We start from the raw sequence: 24,255 nt of genomic DNA, 5'->3' as shown, positions 1-24,255 counted from the left end.
ACCACAGTGGGCTGAGATTTTCTGTGGATACCATTCCTCTTTTTCTGAAGCTCCACCTCAGATTACCTATTTGAATGAAGACAATAGATAATACAGTCTAAAATGACATCATAAAAAGTCAGCAAAATATCTTTCTCTCAGCCTTAAATAAGAACATGCTGTTCTTGTAGATGGTGGCACGAAAGCCTTACTCAGCCAACCACCAGGTGCCCGGTTTTTTACTGTCTCGCAAACACACACACACAGTATAGGATTACACACACTCACATGCCGGACCTAAACTCATGTAACCCAGTTTGAGCTGCTGGAATGTAAAGGAGGGGGCTGCTGCAGTCGCTGGTGTAAAAATGCGCACAACCCCCCCCCCCCCCCCCTGCTCTCAGGCTGCTGAGTATGCAAAACATAAATATTCGTGTGTGTGTGTGTGTGTGTGTGTGTGTGCTTCCTGTCTATGCGGCTGTAATTACATCAATGAGCCTGCAGTCTTTTCTTCTGTTCTCAACCACTATCATGCAACATTCATCAATCTTTTTATCTCTTAAAATGTTTTGTTTTTATATACACACGTAACATTTTAAGAAGGACACAAGTTTAAAAGTGTTAACCAAAATACACTGCTTATTTTACTGTTGGTACTTTAGGTGTGATATGTGAACAACAGATTATGGTGGTTTTCTTAGCAGGCTGATGGATGACGTAAGCGTCTGGCTGAATGGAGAAAAACACTCATGTAACCGTCCTTACCAGTGATCATCATGAAACCGTGTCTCAACCCTAGTTAGAGATAAAAAATAAAGCTCATTTGCACATAATCAGGGGCGGATCTACCGGGGTGGCATGGGGTGGCAACTGCCACCCTAAACAATAGCCTTGCCACCCCAGTTGGCATCTTTGTTTTGAAAGAAAAGTTGTGGCTCATCGGACATTTATGAGAGAAAATCTCTAATGTCCGAGTGCAAGTGAATGCAGCACAAGACGCGAGTCTTGTAACCCCTCCCCGGCCCTGGCGCGAGAGTGGAAATATGATTGGTGGCGAATTCACTTGAACGGGACGGCGCAAAACGAGAAGCCTTTCGGACCCAAGCACTGAAGGAATGAGGTAGTTGCGGTCTACAATGACAGAGAAGAGAATGTCAAGTTTGGCTGTACTCAGCATTTAATCAAAACGCACTACAGCTGTTGATCTTAATACGTTTGTGAGGCGTTTTGCTGAACAAAATAGTAATCGCCGCATTCAGCTGTAATAGACATGCCAACTTGATGCTCTGCTCACGGATGACTCGATGAGAATAACAAACTGTTAAGATGATGACCTTGTATGCGTGTATATCTTTTTTTCTTTGTGGGGGTCTGCCCCCAAAAAACAGTTTTAAGTCCTGAGAAAGTCAAATAAGACGGTGTGTAAAACTACACTGCCCAGACAAAAAAAAGTAACCACTTTGATTTAACTAGGCCAGTAGGTAAGGGCTTTCCACTGGATCATAACTGCAGCGATGTTTATGTTTTAGCTGAATACACGTTTTTTAACCCTAACTGATAGAGTTAGTCACTTCTTTAGTATTTGTTCTTTCTGATGTAAAGTCAAGGTTGTAACTGTATATCAATAATGATATAATTAGTTAATTAGTATAATAGTTAGTTTTTCAAATTTGAAGGAGGGTGAGCAAGCATCTTGATGAACATTCATCATTAACTCCTCCAAAAAATATAGTTTATTCAATAATAAATGAATATGTGAATCATAACAGTTCTTCACTATATCTGTAAAGCGTCTTTGAGCACCTGTAAAAACGCTAACAAATTAAATCTATTATTATTATTATTATTTATTAACAGTGATTGACAGCTGATAGGAATAATATGATTGTTAATAGTATCATATTCATTCAGACAAACATCGATGAGACAGTTAATTAATGTACTTATTGCAACAGTCTTCATAGATTTGGTACCCCTGCTGGTCTAAGAGTGAGACAAACTCATTCAGTTATTGTTCAGTTAAAATTCATTAAATGATGTCTGCCACCTTATATATGTATATGTAAGGCTTTACTGATGTGCCACAATAATATCACCTATGTCATTGAGTTAAAATATTAATATTGTGGCTTTCCAAGTTAACATTGATTGTAGGGGTGTAACGGTTCACAAACATTTCAGTTCGGTACGTACCTCGGTTTTTAGGTCACGGTTCGGTTCGGTACGTTTTCGGTACAGCAGAAAAAATTATCACAAAACATAAACTATTTTTTGGGTTTTTTAAATTATTATTAAACTGTGAATAATGTATTCACTCAAATAAATACAAAATATAATAAAATAAACATTGAGGTGCAGCATTTCGATTAACTGAAATAATCTGTATTTGAACTGTACTGTACCTAAGCAGCCAGCTTGACATTAGGACTTGCTTGTCATTGTATTTTCATGTTGTTCTAAAGAAAGATGAACTTGTCCACATTGCTTGCTGAAAGGGCAGATCTGCTGGCACTAACAATGTCTCCTGCTGTGGAGAACACCCTCTCGCTAGGGACAGTGGCAGCAGATACAGGTAGCGCTTTGCTAACATGGCAACATAAGGATACTTGGCGTTTGTAATAGCTTTGGCTCGGTCTGAACTTGTTGCGAGTGTTGGAGGCTTAAATGCTAGTGGGAGTTGGGTTTGCACTTCAGTCTTTTTTCTTTTGGTACCGGTGATATTCACGTTCGGGTGATGCCTTTTCAAATGAGTGTGCAAGTTTGATGTATTGCCAGCCGCGTAACAAATTTTAGTTGAACAATGCCGACTAACAGCTTTGGTTCGGTCCACCTGTCTTTGTCCGTCATCCTTGTACGTAACTGCAAAACCAAAATGTTCCCAAACCGGAGACTTCAATGATGCTGGAGGATTTTCGAGCTCAACTTTATCTGCGTTCGCCATTTCGACAGTTCCTCAAATTACTGACTACATTTGAACGCATCCCTGTGACCAGCTCTCATAGTATGCCTCTCGTCCAATTAAATGACTTGCTCGCTCTATGATATATAACTGAGATTACTTCCAGAAAGTTTTTCATGTTCTCAATTTTTTACGTTTAACGCTATATTCGTTCGGTACACACGTGTACCGAACCGAAGGGCCCGTACCGAATAATTTCAGTACGGGTACGTGTACCGTTACACCCCTAATTGATTGATATGATTGCGATTTAAATCAGCATATACTTCTGCCAGGGGATGCCACCCCTCAAAATCTCCTGCCACCCTCTTGCCACCCCATGAATATTTGTCTAGATCCGCCCCTGCACATAGTGAATCGTGTTAAGAGACTTAAAAGACATTTCTGATATTGGAGAGAATTTGTTAAAAATGCAACTTTGCATGCACTATGACAGACCTGTTTTGGGAATTGTAAGCATGTTTTTACAGGGTGAATGTCAAGGATAGGTTAGCTCAAGTGGCAGATTTCATTATTTTTCTTCATTTACAGTCGTCAATGCTCTTGATTGATGTTTTTTAAAGGGTAATTTGTTGCGTCATTCTCCTTGACCTTTTCTCAGAAGTTTTTTTTTTAGCTCAGAGAGCTGGCAGTGTGGTGATTTTAATTCCTAATAATCTGCACTCACTCATACTCAGACTTTACTCAGATGTACAAAACCCTTTATTATGAGTTGTGGTAATGAAGGGAAAACATTTATTAAATGTCTCCCCTTATAATCCTCACAAATGAATATTCTTTTTAATCATTTATTCTAATTTAAACCGACATGCTTCTCAGAAACATTAGTGGTATTTATCTTCTTTGTGTTGTGTTCTCTAACTAGCTTAAGCGGTTGCTTAGCAAAGAGTTAGAGAGTGTGAGGATAAACTCCAGTAACCTCTCTGTTTCAAGACATTACCACCGTCATCACAGAAAAATCTACTTCAATCTATCTTCAACTGAACTTCTTGCATATATAAAGTTCATATGGTTTAAATACAAATATATGTCATTTTAACTTCATCAGACCCCGAACATTTCCAATTAAATATTACGATTTTTTTATCGGTGCTAGGTAATTTTCTGAATTATTAATTAGATTAGCAGGATTGGACTCCAGTAACCTACAGACAAACTAATCCTACTCTACAGTCTGATAACATGAGTCTTATAATATTCAGGTCACCCTGGTTAAGGTGTTAAATCTTTGCTTGGTAACAAATCATTAAGCATTGGCCTACGCTCTGATTCAAATAGCTGTGTGCTGGGGTGGAAATCTGAACTTTAGTAACCTCACACAGACTCAGCTACCACGAGGCAACTCTGAGACGATCCTGTTCTGCTGCCCGTCTGTGTGGGTGTGTGTGTCCTTGTTTGTGTGTTTTTCCTATTGTCACAACAAGTTCATATTGGCATCATCTTTAAATGACGTCACACAAAACCTTGCACACTGTCGTCGAACAAAAACATACTTCCGAGGATAATGTGTGTGTTGCAGCTACTGTAGCCTGTGGCTACGAAAAGATGAAGACACACATTTTGAAGTACATTATGTAACACACACACTTACACACACACACCTTACTGGACCCAGTTATTTGCGTGTGACTGAGCAGGAAGTTGATGGTTTGTTATCGCTGCGGGCCCAGCTGCAACACAACCACATGCATAACGATCTCAGCAGTGTTTTTTTGTTGTGTGTGTTGTGTCGTGTTTGTGTGTCAGCGACCTGAGACCCAACAGTTCTCTCTGTCTCAAGGTTCTTTATTTGTCATACGAACATACAGTGAAAAGTGCAATCTGTTAATGTGTTTGTGTTTGCATACGAGTGTGTCCTCAGTAAGAATCGTCAGTATAATAGCACTCTGCCTCGGGAGCCTGCGGAGGTTTGCTTGTTAGGAAAACGACCGATAGTAACCTCTTTGTTCTCTCGCCTTCTGCACTAATTTCCACCTCGTGCTCTACTGCAACAACCCATTTTCTTTCTTTCTTTCTTATTTTCCTTCTCTCTTTCTATCTTTCCTTCTTAATTTCTTTTTTGTCTCTGAGTTTCTTTCACTTATCTCTGACCTCCTCACATTGGCGCGTTTCCACTGCAGCGGGTAGCTCGCTTTAAGCGTGCCGAGCCGTGCGGGGCCCGTTTTTGGTTGCGTTTCCACTTGGCCTAGTACCGGCTAGCGGGTCCTAATTCACAGTTTTTCTGGCCCCATAAAATCGTGGTTCTAGGGCCAGGAACAACCAGGCTGAGTCGGGCTGAGTATGCTAAACTAGAGAGAGAATCGCTGGCAAGGGGGCTACAACTACAACAAGATGAACATATTTGACCGTGATTTAATTGTAATACACGTTTCAAAATGATGCCGAAGTAACAACATACTGATACCGGTTAGTAAAAACCATGAATTAATGCTTTGACAAGTCTGCAGACAGACGGCAGGCGAAAAACCGTTTTAAAATGCGTGTTTTCTAAATGGAGCTTGGCTAAGCTAACGTTATATATGCTCCGACCGTCCACACTCACTACAACGGCCTATACAGACATAAATAAAGCAGCGACTGTATTCGCCATGACACAGGCAGTCTGTGGTTTGTACTTGTTTAACTTTTGTCTAGTTTCTGAACAGATATGAAGAGCTGTGAGCTCTGAGTGCTAAGAGCTAACGGCTGTGTTGTTTTTCTGGGGCTCTCATTGAAGATCACGTCACGGCTCCGCCTACACTGCGTTACTATAGTAACTACCCCAGTTCCTAAACTGTAATGGAAGCGCAGCATTAAAGTGAGCCGGGCCTAATAAGGCCTAACCAAACCGAGCGAGGCCTGCAGTGGAAACGCGCCAATATTCACCTCAGGAAAAGGTGTGATTTCCTAAGCCTCCATCCCTCACACTCTCAGAGCTCAAGCTTATTTGAAGTCCAAGTCGCCTCCTGCGGTTCACACTTAGGAAACAAAAGCTCCCCTCTTCGTCTGCTCTTTCTTTGTTTTGCTCACACGGAAAACACAAAACCCCTCCTTTCAGTGCTTGCCGATCACGAGGAAGTGACATTGAATCAGGATTTGACCAGTTTGCAAACATGAACAGGGAACTTGTGGTGACTTGTCTGATGACCTGCAGTAACCCCTGTGTGAACCACACTAAAGTCAGTGAGACTTCAGGCTGAAATTTCAGCCTGAAGTCTCACTGACTTTAAGCTGATGTCGATCGTCGATTAAGAACAGTTTCTCTGTGGACTTTCTGTGGACCTTTATTTCTAAAATGACCGACTATAATAGGGCTGTTAAAAGTAGCTGAGAAGCAAGTATTTTACAATGTGATAATGAGGCAACAATACTGTGCTGCCCCTAAGCCTTCAGCATTTAGAATGTAAACCTATTAACACTAGTGAATACAGGACAAAACTTCCTGAATAAACTCAGTGAACCTTCATCTTAGTTGTTTTTATTAAAAAAACTGTCTATCATTTAATTAACACGCTCAATTACATGATATAAGCTGTCTGACCTTTCCTGTAAAGAGACACACGCACACAGGCACACAGGGGGAGGGAAATTAGGACTGGGCACAGCAGTTACATTTATCTTAGTCAGGCAGACGGCTAATGCTAAGTGTCTCCACTCCACTGTGCAGCACTCACATGTCTAGAATACCACTCAGAGTGCAGTTGATAAGCATTACTAACTTCAAACCTGCAGCATCAAAAACAACTGGTTCATATATCCTGTCTGTTGTGAAAGGGGATAGCTTTTCAAATGTACATGTAGACATATCCATTTCACTTTCCTTAGCTACAGTAAATGAGACATGTGAGACACCCTGAAGGAGAAACATGAGCACAGCAGGTTTAAACACAGATGACGCATCAGTCGTATGTGGCATGCAGTAGATTCAACAAATAAAATAACATTAAAGTGAGACCTGAAGCTGATGTCATGTGATCTTTTCAAAGACATGGATCTCTATATTTCAGAATCAGAATACCTTTATTAGTCCCTCAGAGGGGACATGTACATTGTTAATGCAGAAAAGAGCCAAAGACAGCTTAATGTTACTAAAGCATGCATACAAAATATTAAAGATACAAACAATTATAATAAAGAAAGTTACACATTTTACAAGATACACATACACAGTTCTGAGGATTTGGCAGCCAGGTATATATTGCACAGATATTTCCCAGACTTAGATCATTTTTCACAGAGTTCTTTTTGGAGAAAAAAGGAGCCCTTCAGTCTATCATTATTCATGTATTCTGTCTTGATATTTGTCCATGTTGATGTTGCAAATAGAGCTGCTGTGATGCATGTTGAATTTCAGACTTGATCTGACCATTAAAGTATTATCGTATCGTGTCGTATGTACTTAAAATCACAGTAAAAGCCATTTTCTGCCACACATCCATTAGAATATCAGATTGTATGATGTTTAAATTCAATTTTTTCTCATCTGAGTTGAGCTTTACGGGTCTGGTAGATGTCTCTCTGTGTATTTGTATCCCCTAGCCTGTCAACGGTTGGAATTGATATGTTTATCATCATGCTTATATTTCTGTTTGTGTCTCTCCGTCCAGCTTGCCAGTATGAAGAGTTGGAAGGACATGCGTAAGGAGATCTTGTATCTAACTGTGAACGCCACAGGATCTCCTAACCAGATGTACCAGGCCGTGTCACGTATCGTCTGCGGACACCCCGAGGGAGGCGGCCTCAAAATCAAGTCTCTCAACTGGTATGAAGACAACAACTACAAGGCCCTGTTCGGAAACCATGGCAACGACAGTGACAGTGACCACCACTCATCTTACGACAACACTTCAAGTAAGTCTGAAGCACCTGAAACGCAAATGTCATACTTTTTTGTATGGTTCCTTGCCAATAATTTACCGTATGAGATAAACCAAGACTCAAATTGTCTCTGTTTTTATTTTCCAGCTCCCTATTGTAACAACATGATGCGTAGCCTGGAGTCCAGCCCCATTTCAAGGATGATCTGGAGAGCTCTGAAGCCTCTGCTCATGGGGAAGATCCTGTACACCCCAGATACTCCGGCCACACAGAGAATCATCCACGAGGTACAAAAGGCCCCTCTCATCTTTGAAAAGCCCCCATCAGAATAATGAATTAAGCCTCATTGAACGAGACTGAACGCATCTCTGTGTGTTCCAGGTTAATAAGACCTTCCAGGAACTCGGCCTGCTGAGGGACCTCGGAGGGATGTGGGAGGAGATGAGGCCCAAAGTGTGGAATTTCATGGAAAATGGAGAGGAAATAGATATGGTCAGGGTAAGTGAGATGCCCCGCCATCACACACGTACTCACATCAAAGCTGCGTCTTCCTGTTTACATGAGTGGGTTTAAAGACGGTAAACTGTGCGTCTTTGTGACCCAAATAAGGAAAGAAAGGGGCAAGCAGCTTCTGAAGTTTCTGTAGATGTCACCACCCAAACTAACAGAATATCTGACCCTTAATGTCACAAAATCATATGACTCCTTATGTGAGTTCATAAGGAGGAACTGGGAGAGTAGGACAAAGGCCAAGAAAAGTAAACTGTTCATACTCGCTGGTGTCTTTTGGGTACATGCAAGATCAACAAAGCATAGAGGCATTGACAGCGTGGTATTAAAATACGATCCTGGCAGCAGTGTGAAGCCATAAAGCAGAACAATTCTTGCCCTCATTTAAACCTTTTGTTGATTCTCTGATCAAATCACAAGGGAAATATTGTACAATGGGTTAGATTTCTTGCACAGAGAATAGATTAATGGGAATAAAATTACAGTCACTCTAACAGAAGGAGCCATTGAATGTCATATTGTTGAGATTGAAGTATTTTTTTAATGGTATATAGTTGCATGGCCCTCCTGCTGGCATGAAATGTGTTTTGTTTTTTTGCCAACGTAATTATATAAGCACCACTTCCACCTAGTGGCCAAAGGTGATACTGTGAAATAACTGTACAATGAAGAATGTTCCGGAGACCATTTACCGTGTAAAAAGAGTCCTCTGTGTAATCATTTCATTTATTTTGAAAACATGGAAATAGAAAAGTTTTTGAAATAGGGCTTGATACAGTTTTGTATTGGATCTGATAAGATGGCTCTCTCTGGTGATTCTCAGCCTGTTTGTGTCATGACATCGTTTTAAATCTCGTGGGAAAAGGAAAACGGGTGTGAAGATAGACATAATAAACTTGAGAAAGCCTTGAACAGGGTTTCAGGAGATTTAAGACAGTGAAATAGGTCACAAGCCACACAAACAGACAGGAAGACTTTGAGCCATCAGTAAATGTTTATCTGTATCTGCTTTAACATTTGTAATATATACTTATAACAGGTCTCTTGACATTAAACTCTCTATAATAAACCATAACAACCTTCCTTTTTGCAGACGCTGCTCCAGAATAGCGCCAGTGCCGCATTCCTTAACAACCAGCTCAGTGGGACTGAGTGGCGTGTGTCAGATTTGTCCGCCTTCCTGTCAAAAGTCTCAGAAGACAAAAGACCTGCAGGATCCACCTACACTTGGAGAAACGTCTTCAACGAAACCGACCAGGCCATTCTGACCATCTCACGCTTCATGGAGGTTAGTTCAGAATGCATCACACCATATCTGTTTTTCCAGGAAATGTATTCAGTGCATAAAGTTCAGTTTTGGCTTTAAGGGCAAGAATATAAAGAAGAGTATGTATAACATTTTAAATGCAGACGTGTAAAATAATATTCCGACATGGCTTAATCCTTAAGGGGGTTTAGGGGCATGGCCAATAAATCCATAATTGTACGTGTTTCAAGGTTTGTCTGTAAACAGCTGTTATCGAGTTTCTTCCATTTAGGTCAAGCTGCAAATAAAACCTAAAGGGGAAAAATAGGTGATATGCTAATTGTCCTCACACTAAATAATCTTCCAGTATCTTCAATTTTTTTTTAAATGCACTTTAAAAGGCATTAAGCTCCAGGCAGGACTATTAAAAGCCTTGAAATCAAATGTTCTTTCCACTTCCACTTCCTGTAATCATTGCTCTGCTGAGTCTGTCTCTGCGCATCGGGAAATATGCCAGAGCCGAGCCTTAGCGATAAACAACTACCTTCAACTCCTGCCAAATGTTAATCAATATCAGTGCCCTGTTGAGTTGTCTTGCTTATCTGTGTCAGGGAATTTGACCATTCTTAAATGTATATTGAATACATTTTATAACATTAGATTATATACATTAATAATAATATCAAATGAGCAAATGTTAAACCATAACTTAATGGCAACCACTTAGAACACAGAATTGAATAATAATGACATTTCTTAGACTGTAAAAATATCTGCAAACAACTCAACTGACCTACTGACTGTCTCACCCTTTAAGGAGGTCATATCATGTGTGTAAACTGAAATTTGTCACAACCAAAACTATGTCAAGGCCATACACAACCATACAAAGTTGTCATGCCTTTAGTATTAGGAGGGCCTGTGCTGTATTTCCATCATGCCTTCTGAACTCGTTGGCCTCTCACAGTATGTTGCGAGGAAGTGTAAGTCAGCTTATGTAAGCATGCAAGAGGTTTATCTGCAGGAGGTCTCATAAAGTCAGCTCAACAACTCTGGGGTGGTTACTCAGTGTTCAGGCACATGAGTGTGTGTAATAGGGTATTGAGTTCATAGTCATTATCAGCCTCTGAACAAACTCTGAGGAAAGCATGGGAATGTGTGAGCAGGAATTTCAGTAATTTGTGTTAAAAATAAGATAGTATATCGGCATACAACCTATATCACTGACATTCAGCTTTTGATTAGATAAAGCTTGAGATTGTTCTTCTTCTGTCCCTCTGAAAAACAATGTCATTACATGTTTTGTTTTCTTTGTCCATCCCTCCAAACACCATTTAAAGTCTTCATACACCTTCTGGAAATGCTTCTCAGAGTAAAATGTGCCCTCTCTTTTCCTTTCAGTGTGTGAACCTGGACAAGCTGGAGCCAGTAGCCAATGAGGAGCGACTGGTCAACAAGTCCATGGGTCTTCTGCATAACCAGAAGTTCTGGGCTGGAATCGTGTTTCCTGACATCGCCCATAGCAACAGCACTGAACTGCCTCCCAACGTCAACTACAAGATCCGCATGGACATCGATAATGTGGAGAGGACCAACAAGATCAAGGATGGGTAAGAAGCTGCTTCTGAATGTTATTCTATTGCAGAGCCATTGCAAATTATTTTCCACTTGTTTTTATGAAGTGACTGACTGTAATCTTGATTTGCAGTTATTGGGACCCCGGTCCCAGGGCAGACCCCTTCGAGGACCTTCGTTACATCTGGGGCGGATTTTCTTACCTGCAGGACGTCATCGAGCAGGGAATCATCCGAGCCATCACTGGCACAAAAGAGAAGACAGGAATCTACATCCAGCAGATGCCCTACCCCTGCTTTGTTGATGACATGTAAGGGACCACAGTGCAAAGCAAGACACTCATTGCACTTTTCACTGTATAAGTATCAAAAACATGTGTGACCAATTGTCCCTCTTTTTCAGGTTCCTGAGGGTGATGAGTCGGTCCATGCCTCTCTTCATGACCCTGGCGTGGATGTACTCTGTGGCCATCATCATCAAGGGCGTCGTCTACGAGAAGGAGGCCCGCCTCAAAGAGACCATGAGGATCATGGGACTGAATAACGGAACCCTGTGGCTGAGCTGGTTCATCAGCAGTTTGATCCCACTTCTGATCAGCGCCGCCTTGTTGGTGGTGTTATTGAAGGTAAGACTTATCCCAGACACTCACAGATACATGTCAGCACTGATCATGGCTGATGTTTAACATTTAGATGATATTCACTCTGTTTCCCTTGATCCCTATTTCCAATATCTGAACATGTTGAAAACAAGCTGCTGTAAGGTGGAAACTTTATAAACCTTTATTTTTCCATTTCTTTCAGATGGGCAACCTGCTGCCTTACAGTGACCCAGGCGTAGTGTTTATTTTCCTGGCATCCTTCGGCATTGTTACCATCATGCAGTGTTTCCTCATCAGCACTCTCTTCTCTCGCGCCAATCTGGCAGCCGCCTGCGGTGGCATCATCTACTTCACCCTCTACCTACCCTACGTGCTGTGTGTCGCCTGGCAGGACTACGTGGGCTTTGGAGCAAAACTCATTGTGGTGTGTGGAAAAATAATTTAAATATGTACATTATTACAGGAAGTATTTTTTGTTGAGTGTTGCATTTTCCTCTCATCTAAACTCTGGCTCCTCTGTTGTTCTCACAGAGTCTGCTCTCTCCTGTGGCGTTCGGTTTTGGCTGTGAGTACTTCGCCCTGTTTGAGGAGCAAGGGGTGGGCATCCAGTGGTCCAACCTGCTGGCCAGCCCCCTGGAGGACGACAGCTACAACCTGACCACCTCCATCTCCCTCATGCTGTTTGACGCTGTGCTCTACGGAATAATGACCTGGTACTTTGAAGCTGTGTTCCCTGGTGAGTCATGGATATGCTTTACAACTTTGGTATTTGTTCCTGTAAAGAGCTAAATCAACAATGCACAGTTAAATAATTAGAGTTCTTTCGGTGGACTGCACTAAATAACTAACCATTTCATTCTCTTCCAGGTCAGTATGGGATCCCCAGGCCGTGGTATTTCCCTTTCACTAAGTCGTACTGGTGTGGAGAGAAAGAAAACCCCAACATCTCCACCCCTCTGTCAAAGAAGGGCAACGCTGAAGGTACAAATCATTATCCTTACAATTAATTGCATTTCTGTTTAAGGATTCATTTCCAGATATAAAACCACCGGTGAAATATTGTCTTAAGTCTAAAGAACAGATACATGATCTCTTCTTTAATGTGTATTTTCAAACACCTCATGGCTAATATACCGTTGTCCTTTTCTTTATTTGTATCCAGTTTGTATTGAGGAGGAACCAAGCCACATCGAGCCAGGTGTTTACATCGAGAATCTGGTGAAGGTGTACAGCCATGGAAACAAGCTGGCTGTAGATGGGCTGTCCCTGAGGTTCTATAAGGGACAGATTACCTCCTTCCTCGGACACAATGGAGCTGGCAAGACCACCATTATGTAAGATAATACACAGATTATCCGCTGTACGATTACATTACTCTAAGCAAATGATGGTAATTGACTGTTATGTTCCTACCTGTTTTCCGATAGGTCAATCCTCACAGGGTTGTTTCCACCCACATCTGGCACCGCCTATATCCACGGGAAGGACATCCGCAGCGAACTCAGCACCATCAGGCAGAATCTGGGCGTCTGTCCGCAGCACAACGTACTTTTCAGCATGTACGTATACACAGCATCAAGAAGTCTTTGCATAGTGAAGATGCTTTCTTTGTGCTAATTGTGCGATTTCTTGCTGTTTTGTTATTCAGGCTGACAGTCGAGGAACACATCTGGTTCTACGCCCGTCTGAAGGGGCTGTCGGAGGAAAAGGTGAAGGCAGAGGTGGAACAGATTGTGAACGATGTCGGACTGCCTCACAAACGAAACGCTCGCACCCACACCCTGTCTGGTCAGTTTCATCACTAATTTATTTTTCTTTTAGTCATCTCACAAGTCCTATAAGACAGGTTTTACATTAGATAGTGCTTTTTAAAGATGTCATTCTGACTTTTTCATCGTGTTGTTTTTGCAGGAGGGATGCAGAGGAAGCTTTCAGTGGCCCTGGCTTTTGTTGGGGGTTCAAAAGTGGTGATCCTAGATGAACCTACTGCTGGAGTCGATCCCTACGCACGCAGGGGCATCTGGGACCTGCTGCTCAAATACAGACAAGGTAAACTAACCTGAATTTGCTGCTTACTCAGTAACAGTCATTCTTTCCAACAACTTCTGAAAGGACTACTGTTTTACAAACTACATTTTCCACTGTGTTCCTCCCTCAGGCCGCACCATCATCCTCTCCACCCATCACATGGACGAAGCCGACATCCTGGGTGACCGCATCGCCATCATCTCCCACGGCAAGCTGTGCTGCGTAGGCTCCTCCCTCTTCCTGAAGACCCAGCTGGGCACGGGCTACTACCTGACCCTGGTCAAGAGAGACTACGACCTGGCGCTTCAGTCCTGCAGGAACTCTGCCAGCACCGTGTCCTACATCAAGAAGGCCGAGAAGGTAAGAAAGATTGCTTGGGAGAACCTGTGTTTTTTTTAAAAAGATACACAAGAAGCTGTCTCATTTCCATTGTTTAAGTACAATTTACTTAGACCTTTTTGTCTTTGGTTAAGGAGGACAGCGTATCAGAAAGCAGTTCAGATGCTGGTCTAGGGCAGCGAACCGGAGAGTGAAACCACCACTATTGGTAAGAACTGACAAAATGGTGGTTTATTCCTGCAAAATAAGGCATATAGTATGTTGATTTGATCATTTCCCTTCACAAACATCTCACTCTTTTCTGCTGATTTCTTCCCTACAGATGTGTCGCTTATCTCCAACCTGATATTCAAACATGTCAAAGAGGCTCGCCTGGTTGAGGACCTTGGTCACGAAATCACCTACGTCTTGCCCTACGAATCTGCTAAAGACGGAGCCTTTGTCGAGCTTTTCCACGAGCTGGATGACAGACTCACCGACCTGGGAATATCCAGCTATGGAATATCTGATACCACCCTGGAAGAGGTGAGAAGCAGTGAAGAGCTCTCAGTTTGCTGAATTAAACTTAGAGCAGTTATATACTTTGTCTGGATGGAATTTCTCTGTTCTTCTGATGTTCTAATTGTGTGTATTTCCACTATGCAGATTTTCTTGAAAGTTGCTGAGGACAGTGGAGTGGATGCTGTTGAGCTTTCAGGTAAGATGTGTGTTGCATTTGCAAGATTTACAGCATGCACACTCCTAATATCTCCATATTATTATATTAACATGTTGACCCTCATGTGATTTCAGATGGAGTTGTTCCAACCAGGACTCGTCGCCATCATGCATTCGGAGACCACCAGAGCTGCCTGAAGCCCTTCACTGAAGACGACTTTGATTTCAATGACTCTGAAGGTAGGCCTTCACTACCCAGGGTTCAATTCAATGGTAGCAAAAATCTTATTGTTAACAGAAAAAAAAATGTACACGTTTTTGAATTTGTGTTGCAAAACATTCAGATCAATTGCTTTGTGCCAGTAAAATTGTAATCTTAAATATTCTGTGGTTACTGACTTATTTGAAATATTACAAAATCAGGTCACAAGACAAGTTGGTTATATGTATCGTGTCTTCTCTGTCCAGAATCCCGTGAGACTGACTGGCTCAGTGGGTCAGATGGAAAAGGCTCATACCAGGTTAAAGGCTGGAGTCTGAAGAGACAGCAGTTTGTTGCTCTCCTCTGGAAACGATTCCTCTACGCTCGGCGCTCCAGGAAAGGCTTCTTTGCTCAGGTACGCTAATGCTTTTTAAAATATTTTACTGTTTACAAAAATAGTTCTCCTGCAGAAAATATACACCCTGTTCAAATTAGGCAATAGTTCTGAAGTTAGTTAGTATTCATGTGTGCAAGTTGTGATAAATTGTCATGGTGTTATTTTTCAGATTGTTCTCCCGGCCGTGTTTGTGTGTATCGCCCTGATATTCAGTCTGATTGTCCCTCCGTTTGGAAAGTACCCAAGTCTATCTCTGGATTCCAGCATGTATGGAGAACAGTTTACCTTCATCAGGTGAGATACCATTCTTTATGTCTGAAGAAAATGTTCTACATTCATCCTTTAAAAGCACTTTTTAATCTTAAATTCACCTCAAACGAATCATTCTCTTTCAAAGCACATTTTCTATATAAATGTGGTATTTCCATCTACAAAGTGCACCACTCATTAAATATGTAAGAGGTTACCTCAGTTCACAAAGGGTCGCATGTTACATAACTTATGTATTTTAAATCCACAAGCTAGGCAACGAATAAGTGCTGAAAACTGCATTGCGTTCAGTATTTATTTTAGTACTCTGTGAAACTTTAGAAACAAGTTTTAAGAGTGGTGGTGTGATAAATTGATGATAAAGCTATTTTAAATGTCAATCTATTATTGACTGCAATCTTGTTCAACATAATTGTTCTATGTATTTCCATTTCAAGGTAGTTAATAAATGCTTTGTGATGTTAAAGGCAATGTGTTCTATGTTTTTGCAGTAATGACATACCTGAAGATCCTCACATCAACAAACTACACAGCGCTCTCACAGAACAGCCAGGATTTGGGACACGTTGCATGGATGGACAACCCTCACCGTGAGTTTTTAGAAGAATGTAATCATTCATTAAAGAAAATAACAAATCATACATCTACAGAAGAAGCGTTGTAACACACAACTATGGTAGCCTTTATTAAGAATTGTCTCTCTTTGCTCCAGGGACAGTCACTGCACTGAAGTTGGGGACGAGTGGGCGGCCCCTCTGGTCTCTCAAAGTGTGAAGGAAATGTTCGACAATGGCAACTGGTCTATGGAGAATCCCTCCCCCATGTGTGAGTGCAGCTGTGAAGGACGCAAGAGGATGCTCCCCGAGTGTCCCGCTGGGGCCGGGGGGCTTCCACCACCAGAGGTTGGTGACATCACATCATTAGAAAGTCCAAACTGAAGTGTAAACCAATGTAAAATTACAAATTAAGACCAGTTACACAAATGTTAATACATATTTTGTCTGTTTGTGTATCCAGATGAAGATCAGTGAGACGGACACTCTTCAGAACTTGACTGGCAGGAACATCTCAGACTATCTGGTTAAAACCTACGCTCAGATCATTGGCAAGAGGTAACACTCATCTTACATGTCTTAATTAGTTCTTGTCCTGTTGTATTATGTTTCATTGAACTTAATCTTTTCTTTTGTTTCTTTTTCAGCCTAAGGAACAAGATTTGGGTCAACGAGTTCAGGTAAATTGTCATAGACATGACCCACTTTGAGCTAATTTGTCGATAATATCAAACTGAATGCCTCTCTGCTCTTCGCTGATATTAACATTATGTGTGCTCTTCACAGATACGGTGGGTTCTCGCTGGGCGCCAGGGGTTCTCAGCTTTCATCCCATGCAGATCAGGTTGATGAAGCGATCGCTCAGCTGAAGAGACGTTTCCGCCTGGAGAGAGTAAGAGATTTAATTCTATGATTATTTATAAACTGCACTAAGCTCATGCCAAAGTAGACACTAATGAGGTCAACTGTACTGAGCTTGTTTTAGTTAGTCAAGTTAAGGCTAACTGCTGAGGAGATTGACTCATTTAATTTGTATGTTTTTATAATAATGGCTGTAGTGTAGCTAGATGGTATAGTCTATTATATATTTAGCAGGTTTAAACATTGTCTATTTACCCATGTGTTAAAGAAGACTTCCTCCCTCTCCCACCCTCCAGGGAACTGCAGCGGATCGTTTCTTTCACAGTCTCTCCAATTTTATGCAAGGGTTGGACACCAAGAACAACGTCAAGGTTAGCAAACGCACACACACACACACACACACACACACACACACACACACACACACACACACACACACAGTGGTTATACAACAACACGTGGCCCTGCCGGTTACCTTCAAGCCTCCCTCACCACATTATCCAAAGTAGACACAATGGGCTTCTTTCACTCTATTCATTCTGTGTGACTTGATTACTCTATAATTGGTTCCTGCTTTGTGGCAGAATAAAAGATCTAAAGCTTCACCTCCACACATTCAATACATTTCTTGTTCTTCTTTTCCCCTATGTATGAATTATGCATAATGTATTTCTCTTCATTGATCAAGTATTTTGGACAGAAAAACACGATGGCTATATAAGGAAACAGATTTGAGGTCACCAAGACATACCGTCATTTTTATTCCAATGCAGATTTGTGGCACTCACCTGATCACCAAGTTTCTAATTGACTCACAGACTGCTCTCTATTTACTCTGAGCTAACACACACTAACATGCCTCTCTATGTCCAGATCTGGTTCAACAACAAGGGCTGGCACAGCATCGGTTCTTTCCTCAATGTGATGAACAATGGCATCCTGCGGGCCAATCTGCCATCCGACAAAGACCCCACTAAGTTTGGCATCACTGCCTCCAATCACCCGCTCAACCTCACCAAGGAGCAGCTGTCCCAGGTCGCATTGTGAGTACAACTGTTTAAGTGTCTATACCAGAGTACACTTGGGAATCAACATCTCTTTGACCCTTTCTAAGACATCACTTGTAATTCTCACGTCTTCTGTCTCTGTGTCCTCCCTCCCTCAGGATGACGACATCAGTGGACGTGCTGGTTTCCATCTGCGTGATCTTCGCCATGTCCTTTGTCCCTGCCAGTTTTGTGGTCTTCCTTATCCAAGAGAGAGTCAACAAAGCCAAGCACATGCAGTTCATCAGCGGAGTGCAGCCTCTACTTTACTGGCTGGCCAACTTTGTCTGGGATATGGTAAGACATCTCAAACCCCTTGGATTCATTAGCTCAATCTAGATGAAATACAATGAGGAAAGAGTGATAGAATTTACTAAAGCATATGTTTCTCTCTCTTTTGCAGTGTAACTACGTCGTCCCAGCGACACTGGTCATCATTATCTTCATGTGTTTCCAACAAGACTCCTACGTCTCCTCCACCAATCTGCCCGTGCTGGCGCTGCTGCTGCTGCTCTACGGGTACATTGACTCTAAAAATAAATACATCTTTTAGCTTCTTCTTTCCTTATTTTCTCAATGTGTGTATCCTTTTCTCCCCTCTAACCTGATCTTTGTATCTCTTTTCCAGATGGTCGATCACCCCTCTGATGTACCCGGCCTCGTTCTTCTTTAAGATCCCCAGCACGGCCTACGTGGTTCTGACCAGCGTGAACATACTGATAGGAATCAATGGCAGCGTCTCCACATTTGTACTGGAGCTATTTGGAAGCAATGTAAGCCATTTTGATTCAGATAGTTAAAGAAGTGAACGATTGTGTAGAAAAAATAGGCTTTTGAATGACTATCAAAATCAATACTAACTTCTAATATTTACTTCCTATTGAAGGAAATCGGTGGCATCAACGACATCCTGAAGAACGTGTTCCTCATCTTCCCTCACTTCTGTCTGGGCAGAGGACTGATCGACATGGTGAAGAATCAAGCAATGGCCGACGCTTTGGAGAGATTTGGTAATTACTGCCAACTTTTTTTTTATTAAATCCTTTTTTGAATCCTGACAAGAGAAATAAGTATACACATTGTTTAGACATGTTTTAATGGATTGTGGTTGTGTCTCTGTAGGTGAAAACCGGTTCCGCTCCCCTCTGGCCTGGGACATGGTGGGCAAGAACTTGTTTGCAATGGCTATACAGGGAGTGATCTTCTTCACCATCACCGTCCTCATTCAGTACCACTTCTTCTTCAAGGCCAGGTGGGTGAAGCCTTTAACACGTGTGACCCTCACAAAGTGTCCATACAAAACTTTTAGTTTCTCTATAACAACTTGGATTTAAAATATCTCTGTCCTGAGTGTGACCTCTTGTCTTCCTGCCTCCTGTGCTGCAGGTCTTCCACCAGTCATCTGAAGCCTATTGGAGAGGAAGACGAGGACGTGGCCAGAGAGCGGCAGAGGATCCTGAACGGAGGAGGACATTCAGACATCCTGGAGATCAAAGAGCTCACCAAGATCTACAAGAGGAAACAGAAGCCGGCAGTGGATCGGCTGTGTGTTGGCATCCCCCCCGGAGAGGTATGACACAGACAGACAGCATGCACCTGATACACACTTGATGTTAACACAGGGCCACCAGGAAAACTTTACATACAGATAAACAGTTATGTGTTGTTCTAATGTTTATGTGGTAAACTTGGTTCCCAAATCTCTATATTCCTGTGATAATAAACATTAGTTTTCCCTTTTTTCCTGCAGTGTTTTGGATTGCTAGGAGTGAATGGGGCAGGGAAAACCAGCATCTTTAAAATGCTGACAGGAGACTCCACAGTCACCGGGGGAGAGGCCTACCTGGCTGGCAAGAGGTGAGACACCTCTAACCTCAAAATATGCACATCCAATCCTTTTCATTATAATGTATATAAGCCTGATTGGATAAAAGTACAGTCATATTTTTCTTGTCTAATTTTGATTTGCAATTGGAATATTTATTTTATTTTCCAGAAAACGTCCAAACAGGGCAACATTTTGTTATGCTTTGTATGAAACGTAATAACGCTCTTCTTTATGTGCTCATCTCCCTCCAGTGTGACTTCAGAGATAGACGAGGTGCATCAGAACATGGGCTACTGTCCTCAGTTTGATGCCATCAACGACCTGCTGACCGGCAGAGAGCACCTCGAGTTTTACGCCATCCTGAGGGGAGTGCCCGAGAAGGAAGTCTGCGAGGTCAGTTACTAACTAATGTCATTAACACACATGGACCCGCTCCATTTATTATGACATATTGTATTAGTTGATCAATTATATCACACTTTCAAATATATTTCAAATCAAATAATACATCATTGAACAAAAGAAAAAGAAAATGGTGGACACTCATGACATCTTCATTATGTCCACTAGGTGGCAGAGTGGGGCATCCGTAAACTGGGTTTGGTCAAATATGTGGACAAGTCAGCAGGCAGCTACAGTGGAGGCAACATGAGGAAACTGTCTACTGCCATCGCTCTCATAGGAGGACCGCCTGTAGTCTTTTTGGTGAGTAAATGTTCATTCTAAAAAATACTTCTGAATGAATTTGCAGTGAAGTAGTGTGATCCAAAGTTACTGAAGCCAGTGTGTGTTCAACAGCAGCAGCATCTGATCATCTGTTTCTTTCTTTTCACAGGATGAACCAACGACAGGCATGGATCCTAAAGCACGGCGCGCTCTGTGGAACGCCATCCTGAACATCGTCAAGGAGGGACGATCTGTAGTCCTGACCTCTCATAGGTTAGATTATAGCATCTGAATTTGACATATTCTCAAATATGTGAACTTTATACTGTTGTTGTGAGTTTACCTCAACATGACAAAACTCATCCTGGTGTGTTTCTTTGCAGCATGGAGGAGTGTGAAGCGCTTTGCACCAGAATGGCCATCATGGTCAACGGCAGGTTCCGCTGTCTGGGCAGTGTGCAGCATCTCAAAAACAGGTAGGAACACATGATGCCAGACTAACACATATCTAAGAATATAATACCAGCTTTTTAAGATTAGCACTTAAACAGTTCAGTTTAATTAAATGTGTTTTGTTGTGTTCTCATCAGGTTTGGGGATGGCTACACCATCATCCTGCGGGTGGCGGGCCCAGACCCGGACCTCCGGCCGGTGATGGAGTTCATCGAGCGGGAGCTCCCAGGCAGCAATCTGAAGGAGAAACACAGAAACATGCTGCAGTACCAGCTGCCCACCTCCCTCACCTCGCTCGCCCGCATCTTCTCCCTGCTCTCTCAGAACAAGGACACCCTGAGCATAGAGGACTACTCCGTCTCACAGACAACTTTAGACCAAGTAAGAGTTCACCCAATGCTCTGTCTACAACTGGATGGTGACTTTAGTTTAGGCTGAGTCTAATTTCTCCTCCCTCTTCTCTCCTTCCTGCAGGTGTTTGTAAATTTCGCCAAGGACCAAAGTGATGAGGACCATTTGAAAGACGGCCTTCTACACAAACGGGATGCTGTGGTAGTGGACATTTCACAGCTGAACACTTTCCTAAAGGACAACACGACCAAGGAGAGCTGCGTCTGATTCCACATACCATCAGGGGAAGTTGCTACGCTTTGCCCACCCTCCCCCCTCCCAGCAAACATTGACCACTAACCTGCAGGGGGGAGGAGAACTTTGTTCATTTTTTATTTCTATTTTTTAGTCTTTTTTAATTGTTATCAATTCTCAGTGGACCTGCACTTCAGCGCACAGCCTCTTAACAAAGGCAGAGACTGCAGGTATTGTGACACTGAAACAATGCAAATCAATGCAAGAAATATATATGAATATATTTAAGAAGATATTCCTGTGAGGGTCGGAGACCGGTGCTTCTCCTTCACTAGATGGACAGAAAGAAACACTTGAAGCGACAGCAGGATTGAAATGCTGCGCAGGACTGAAGGCTTGGAGCCACGCTGGTCCCTCAGTGGACACGGCATGTGGGATGAAGGAAGGAAATATCTCTAGGTTTTGTATCTCCGTTCCTAAAAGTTGTTAGCAGTAGTCCGTGGAACTGTGTGTATGTGCCGTTTAACGCTGTCATGAATACACGACAAAAAACAAATTTCAGATCATTCACTGCCAACGGCTAAAAAGACGGAATGACTATTTTTATATTCAGGGTCAAAGCTCTCTCGGTCTCTCTTTATTACCAAGTGCAGTTGTTTTTATCTTGAAAATTATGGGAAAAAAATCACAATCCAATTACTTTCAATCATATACATTTTTGCTAATTCTGTTATTGAAAATAATGTAATTCTAATAGACAAATGTAACCTTTCTTGGATAATAATTAAGATTGATAACCAAGTTGTCTTTTTAATTTGTTTTAATTTGTGTCCTTGACATTGTCCAGAACAGTGCCTATACTGTACCATGGTGGAGAGAGAAATCTGAGCACTCCATTAAAACAACAACAACAACAACAACAATGTATGTAGACTGCCCAGGAATGTATAAGACCGATACCAACAGGCATCGATGCACAAAAAAGGGGCTTTTTGTGAAGATGATGAATGATGCTTGACTGTTCAAAAACAAAAAATATAATGTGGTTGCTTAATGTCTGTACAAGATGTGCAGTCTGCTGCACTGGCTTGTTTTTACTCGCCCTGCTCTCTTCGAAAGAACTGAATGCTAAACAGAGTCGATGCAAGATGACCATCACAAACTTGCAGTTCAAGAGAAAGTTGAAAGGAAATGTGAACTGGTTATGGAAAGTTCCTTGGAAATATTATACTGCATGCTTTCCACTGGGCCACACACTAGACTATCAGTACTTCTGTGTGTGTGCCGGAGCATGTTGTGGGATCAGCTTGTAAATGGACGGGTAACAACTGAATTGTGCTTCATTGTTGTGAGATTACTGGCACATATAGAGTCTGAATCCAAAAATCTGTTGTAAAAGAGAAATAGAAAAGTCTGTATCAAAATGTGGCTTCACTGCTACTCGACTTGTCTAAGATCTAAAGATGGTAACTGAGGCTTTCATGCTTGTCTGTGTGACGGCAGCATGGCAGCATTTCAGACCTGAGCCAGCACCGATGTGGATATTATGTACAGAAGCAACTTTGTGATGTCAAGTCAGAAAAATGTTTTACCAGTGGAGTGAACAAACAGTATCTGTGCCAAATGGAGCTATATATATATATATATATATATATATATATATATATATATATATATATATATATATATCTTTGATCAACCAGCATAACATGGAGGATGCGACTATTTTGTAAAGATTAAGTTGTGCTTTGATTTAAGTTCTCTATCCATTGTCAGCAGCTCGATACAGAAAGCACATATTATGTCCAATGTGTGCTCCATCGTACAACTCTATCCGTTTTTCTATCTATTCGTCATGTTGCCAAATTCTAAACTGTCCTCATTAATAAGCTGCCACACTGCTATTACTGTACTGTCAACAACTCAAATGTTCAGGCTTGAGGTTGAGCTACTTCAAACAAATGTTGTTTCCAATGCTATATTAAAGAAGCCAGGCTACACATAAACAGGGACCATGTGAGTTAGAGTTGTGCTTGTAATGCTTTATAGTCCAAAAAAAAATCGTATCCAGGGTTTCCATTAATGACAGATTGTCATTACGGGTCATCTGTGTCATATACAAATCTCGGAACGTACCAAAATCCTCATCTAAATGTGAGCACTTTATAGACTTCATAGCCTGTTTTGTCAAAGATGTAAAAGTAGGGATTTGGGTATGTTAAATTAGGCATTTTAAAACAAATCTCTGAACTGGAACACAGGTATAATCCAGACGCAATGATGCTACACCACTGCATTAGGAACATTTAGTTTGAAACTTGAAATCGAGAACGAAGGCTTATATGTTAATGAGAATATAAGTGGAACAGCGAAACGCAGAGTAGAGACAAGCATGACAAAACTACAGTGGTGATTTTTCTCTTCTCGTGCTCAATATTATTATTTGTTTACATTTTTAAGTATTAAACAGCTGTTTGAGTCTGTTACGCATTGTGTATAGTTACTCTTTACATTGTGAAATAAAAAATTCATACATTTTGAAAAAAATCCTGATTGTTTTGCATTTTGTTTGTCTGATCTGTGTGCGCTCTCACAAAAAGCTTGTGTGTGTGTGTGTGTGTGTGTGTGTGTGTGTGTGTGTGTGTGTGTGTGTGTGTGTGTGTGTGTGTGTGTGTGTGTGTGTGTGTGTGTGTGTGTGTGTG

The 24,255-nt window shown here is 41.7% G+C and overlaps 1 protein-coding gene across 1 annotated transcript in view; it reads left to right on the top strand.

Annotated features, from left to right (window-relative positions):
• Positions 1-24,100, top strand: part of LOC117561276 (phospholipid-transporting ATPase ABCA1-like) — a 41,903-nt gene extending 17,803 nt beyond the window's left edge. Inside the window, 42 exon segments of the mRNA XM_034238574.1 lie at positions 7,525-7,768; positions 7,883-8,022; positions 8,117-8,233; positions 9,339-9,533; positions 10,893-11,101; positions 11,200-11,376; positions 11,469-11,691; positions 11,870-12,091; positions 12,199-12,403; positions 12,535-12,648; positions 12,830-13,001; positions 13,095-13,226; positions 13,316-13,455; positions 13,579-13,716; positions 13,826-14,055; positions 14,169-14,207; positions 14,209-14,242; positions 14,357-14,559; positions 14,680-14,731; positions 14,827-14,931; positions 15,160-15,308; positions 15,460-15,584; positions 16,052-16,150; positions 16,273-16,462; positions 16,578-16,672; positions 16,762-16,794; positions 16,901-17,006; positions 17,272-17,346; positions 17,849-18,018; positions 18,141-18,318; positions 18,425-18,540; positions 18,650-18,794; positions 18,908-19,031; positions 19,144-19,273; positions 19,408-19,591; positions 19,772-19,878; positions 20,101-20,242; positions 20,420-20,554; positions 20,685-20,788; positions 20,899-20,991; positions 21,106-21,349; positions 21,443-24,100. Of these exon segments, the coding sequence (XP_034094465.1) occupies positions 7,525-7,768; positions 7,883-8,022; positions 8,117-8,233; positions 9,339-9,533; positions 10,893-11,101; positions 11,200-11,376; positions 11,469-11,691; positions 11,870-12,091; positions 12,199-12,403; positions 12,535-12,648; positions 12,830-13,001; positions 13,095-13,226; positions 13,316-13,455; positions 13,579-13,716; positions 13,826-14,055; positions 14,169-14,207; positions 14,209-14,242; positions 14,357-14,559; positions 14,680-14,731; positions 14,827-14,931; positions 15,160-15,308; positions 15,460-15,584; positions 16,052-16,150; positions 16,273-16,462; positions 16,578-16,672; positions 16,762-16,794; positions 16,901-17,006; positions 17,272-17,346; positions 17,849-18,018; positions 18,141-18,318; positions 18,425-18,540; positions 18,650-18,794; positions 18,908-19,031; positions 19,144-19,273; positions 19,408-19,591; positions 19,772-19,878; positions 20,101-20,242; positions 20,420-20,554; positions 20,685-20,788; positions 20,899-20,991; positions 21,106-21,349; positions 21,443-21,586 (5,979 nt within the window). The 3' untranslated portion in view covers positions 21,587-24,100.
• The last annotated feature ends 155 nt before the right edge of the window (positions 24,101-24,255 follow it).

This window comes from Gymnodraco acuticeps, unplaced genomic scaffold (assembly GCF_902827175.1).
Source record: "Gymnodraco acuticeps unplaced genomic scaffold, fGymAcu1.1, whole genome shotgun sequence".
Taxonomy (NCBI): Eukaryota; Metazoa; Chordata; class Actinopteri; order Perciformes; family Bathydraconidae; genus Gymnodraco; species Gymnodraco acuticeps.
This window is presented reverse-complemented; position numbering and strand designations above follow the sequence as displayed.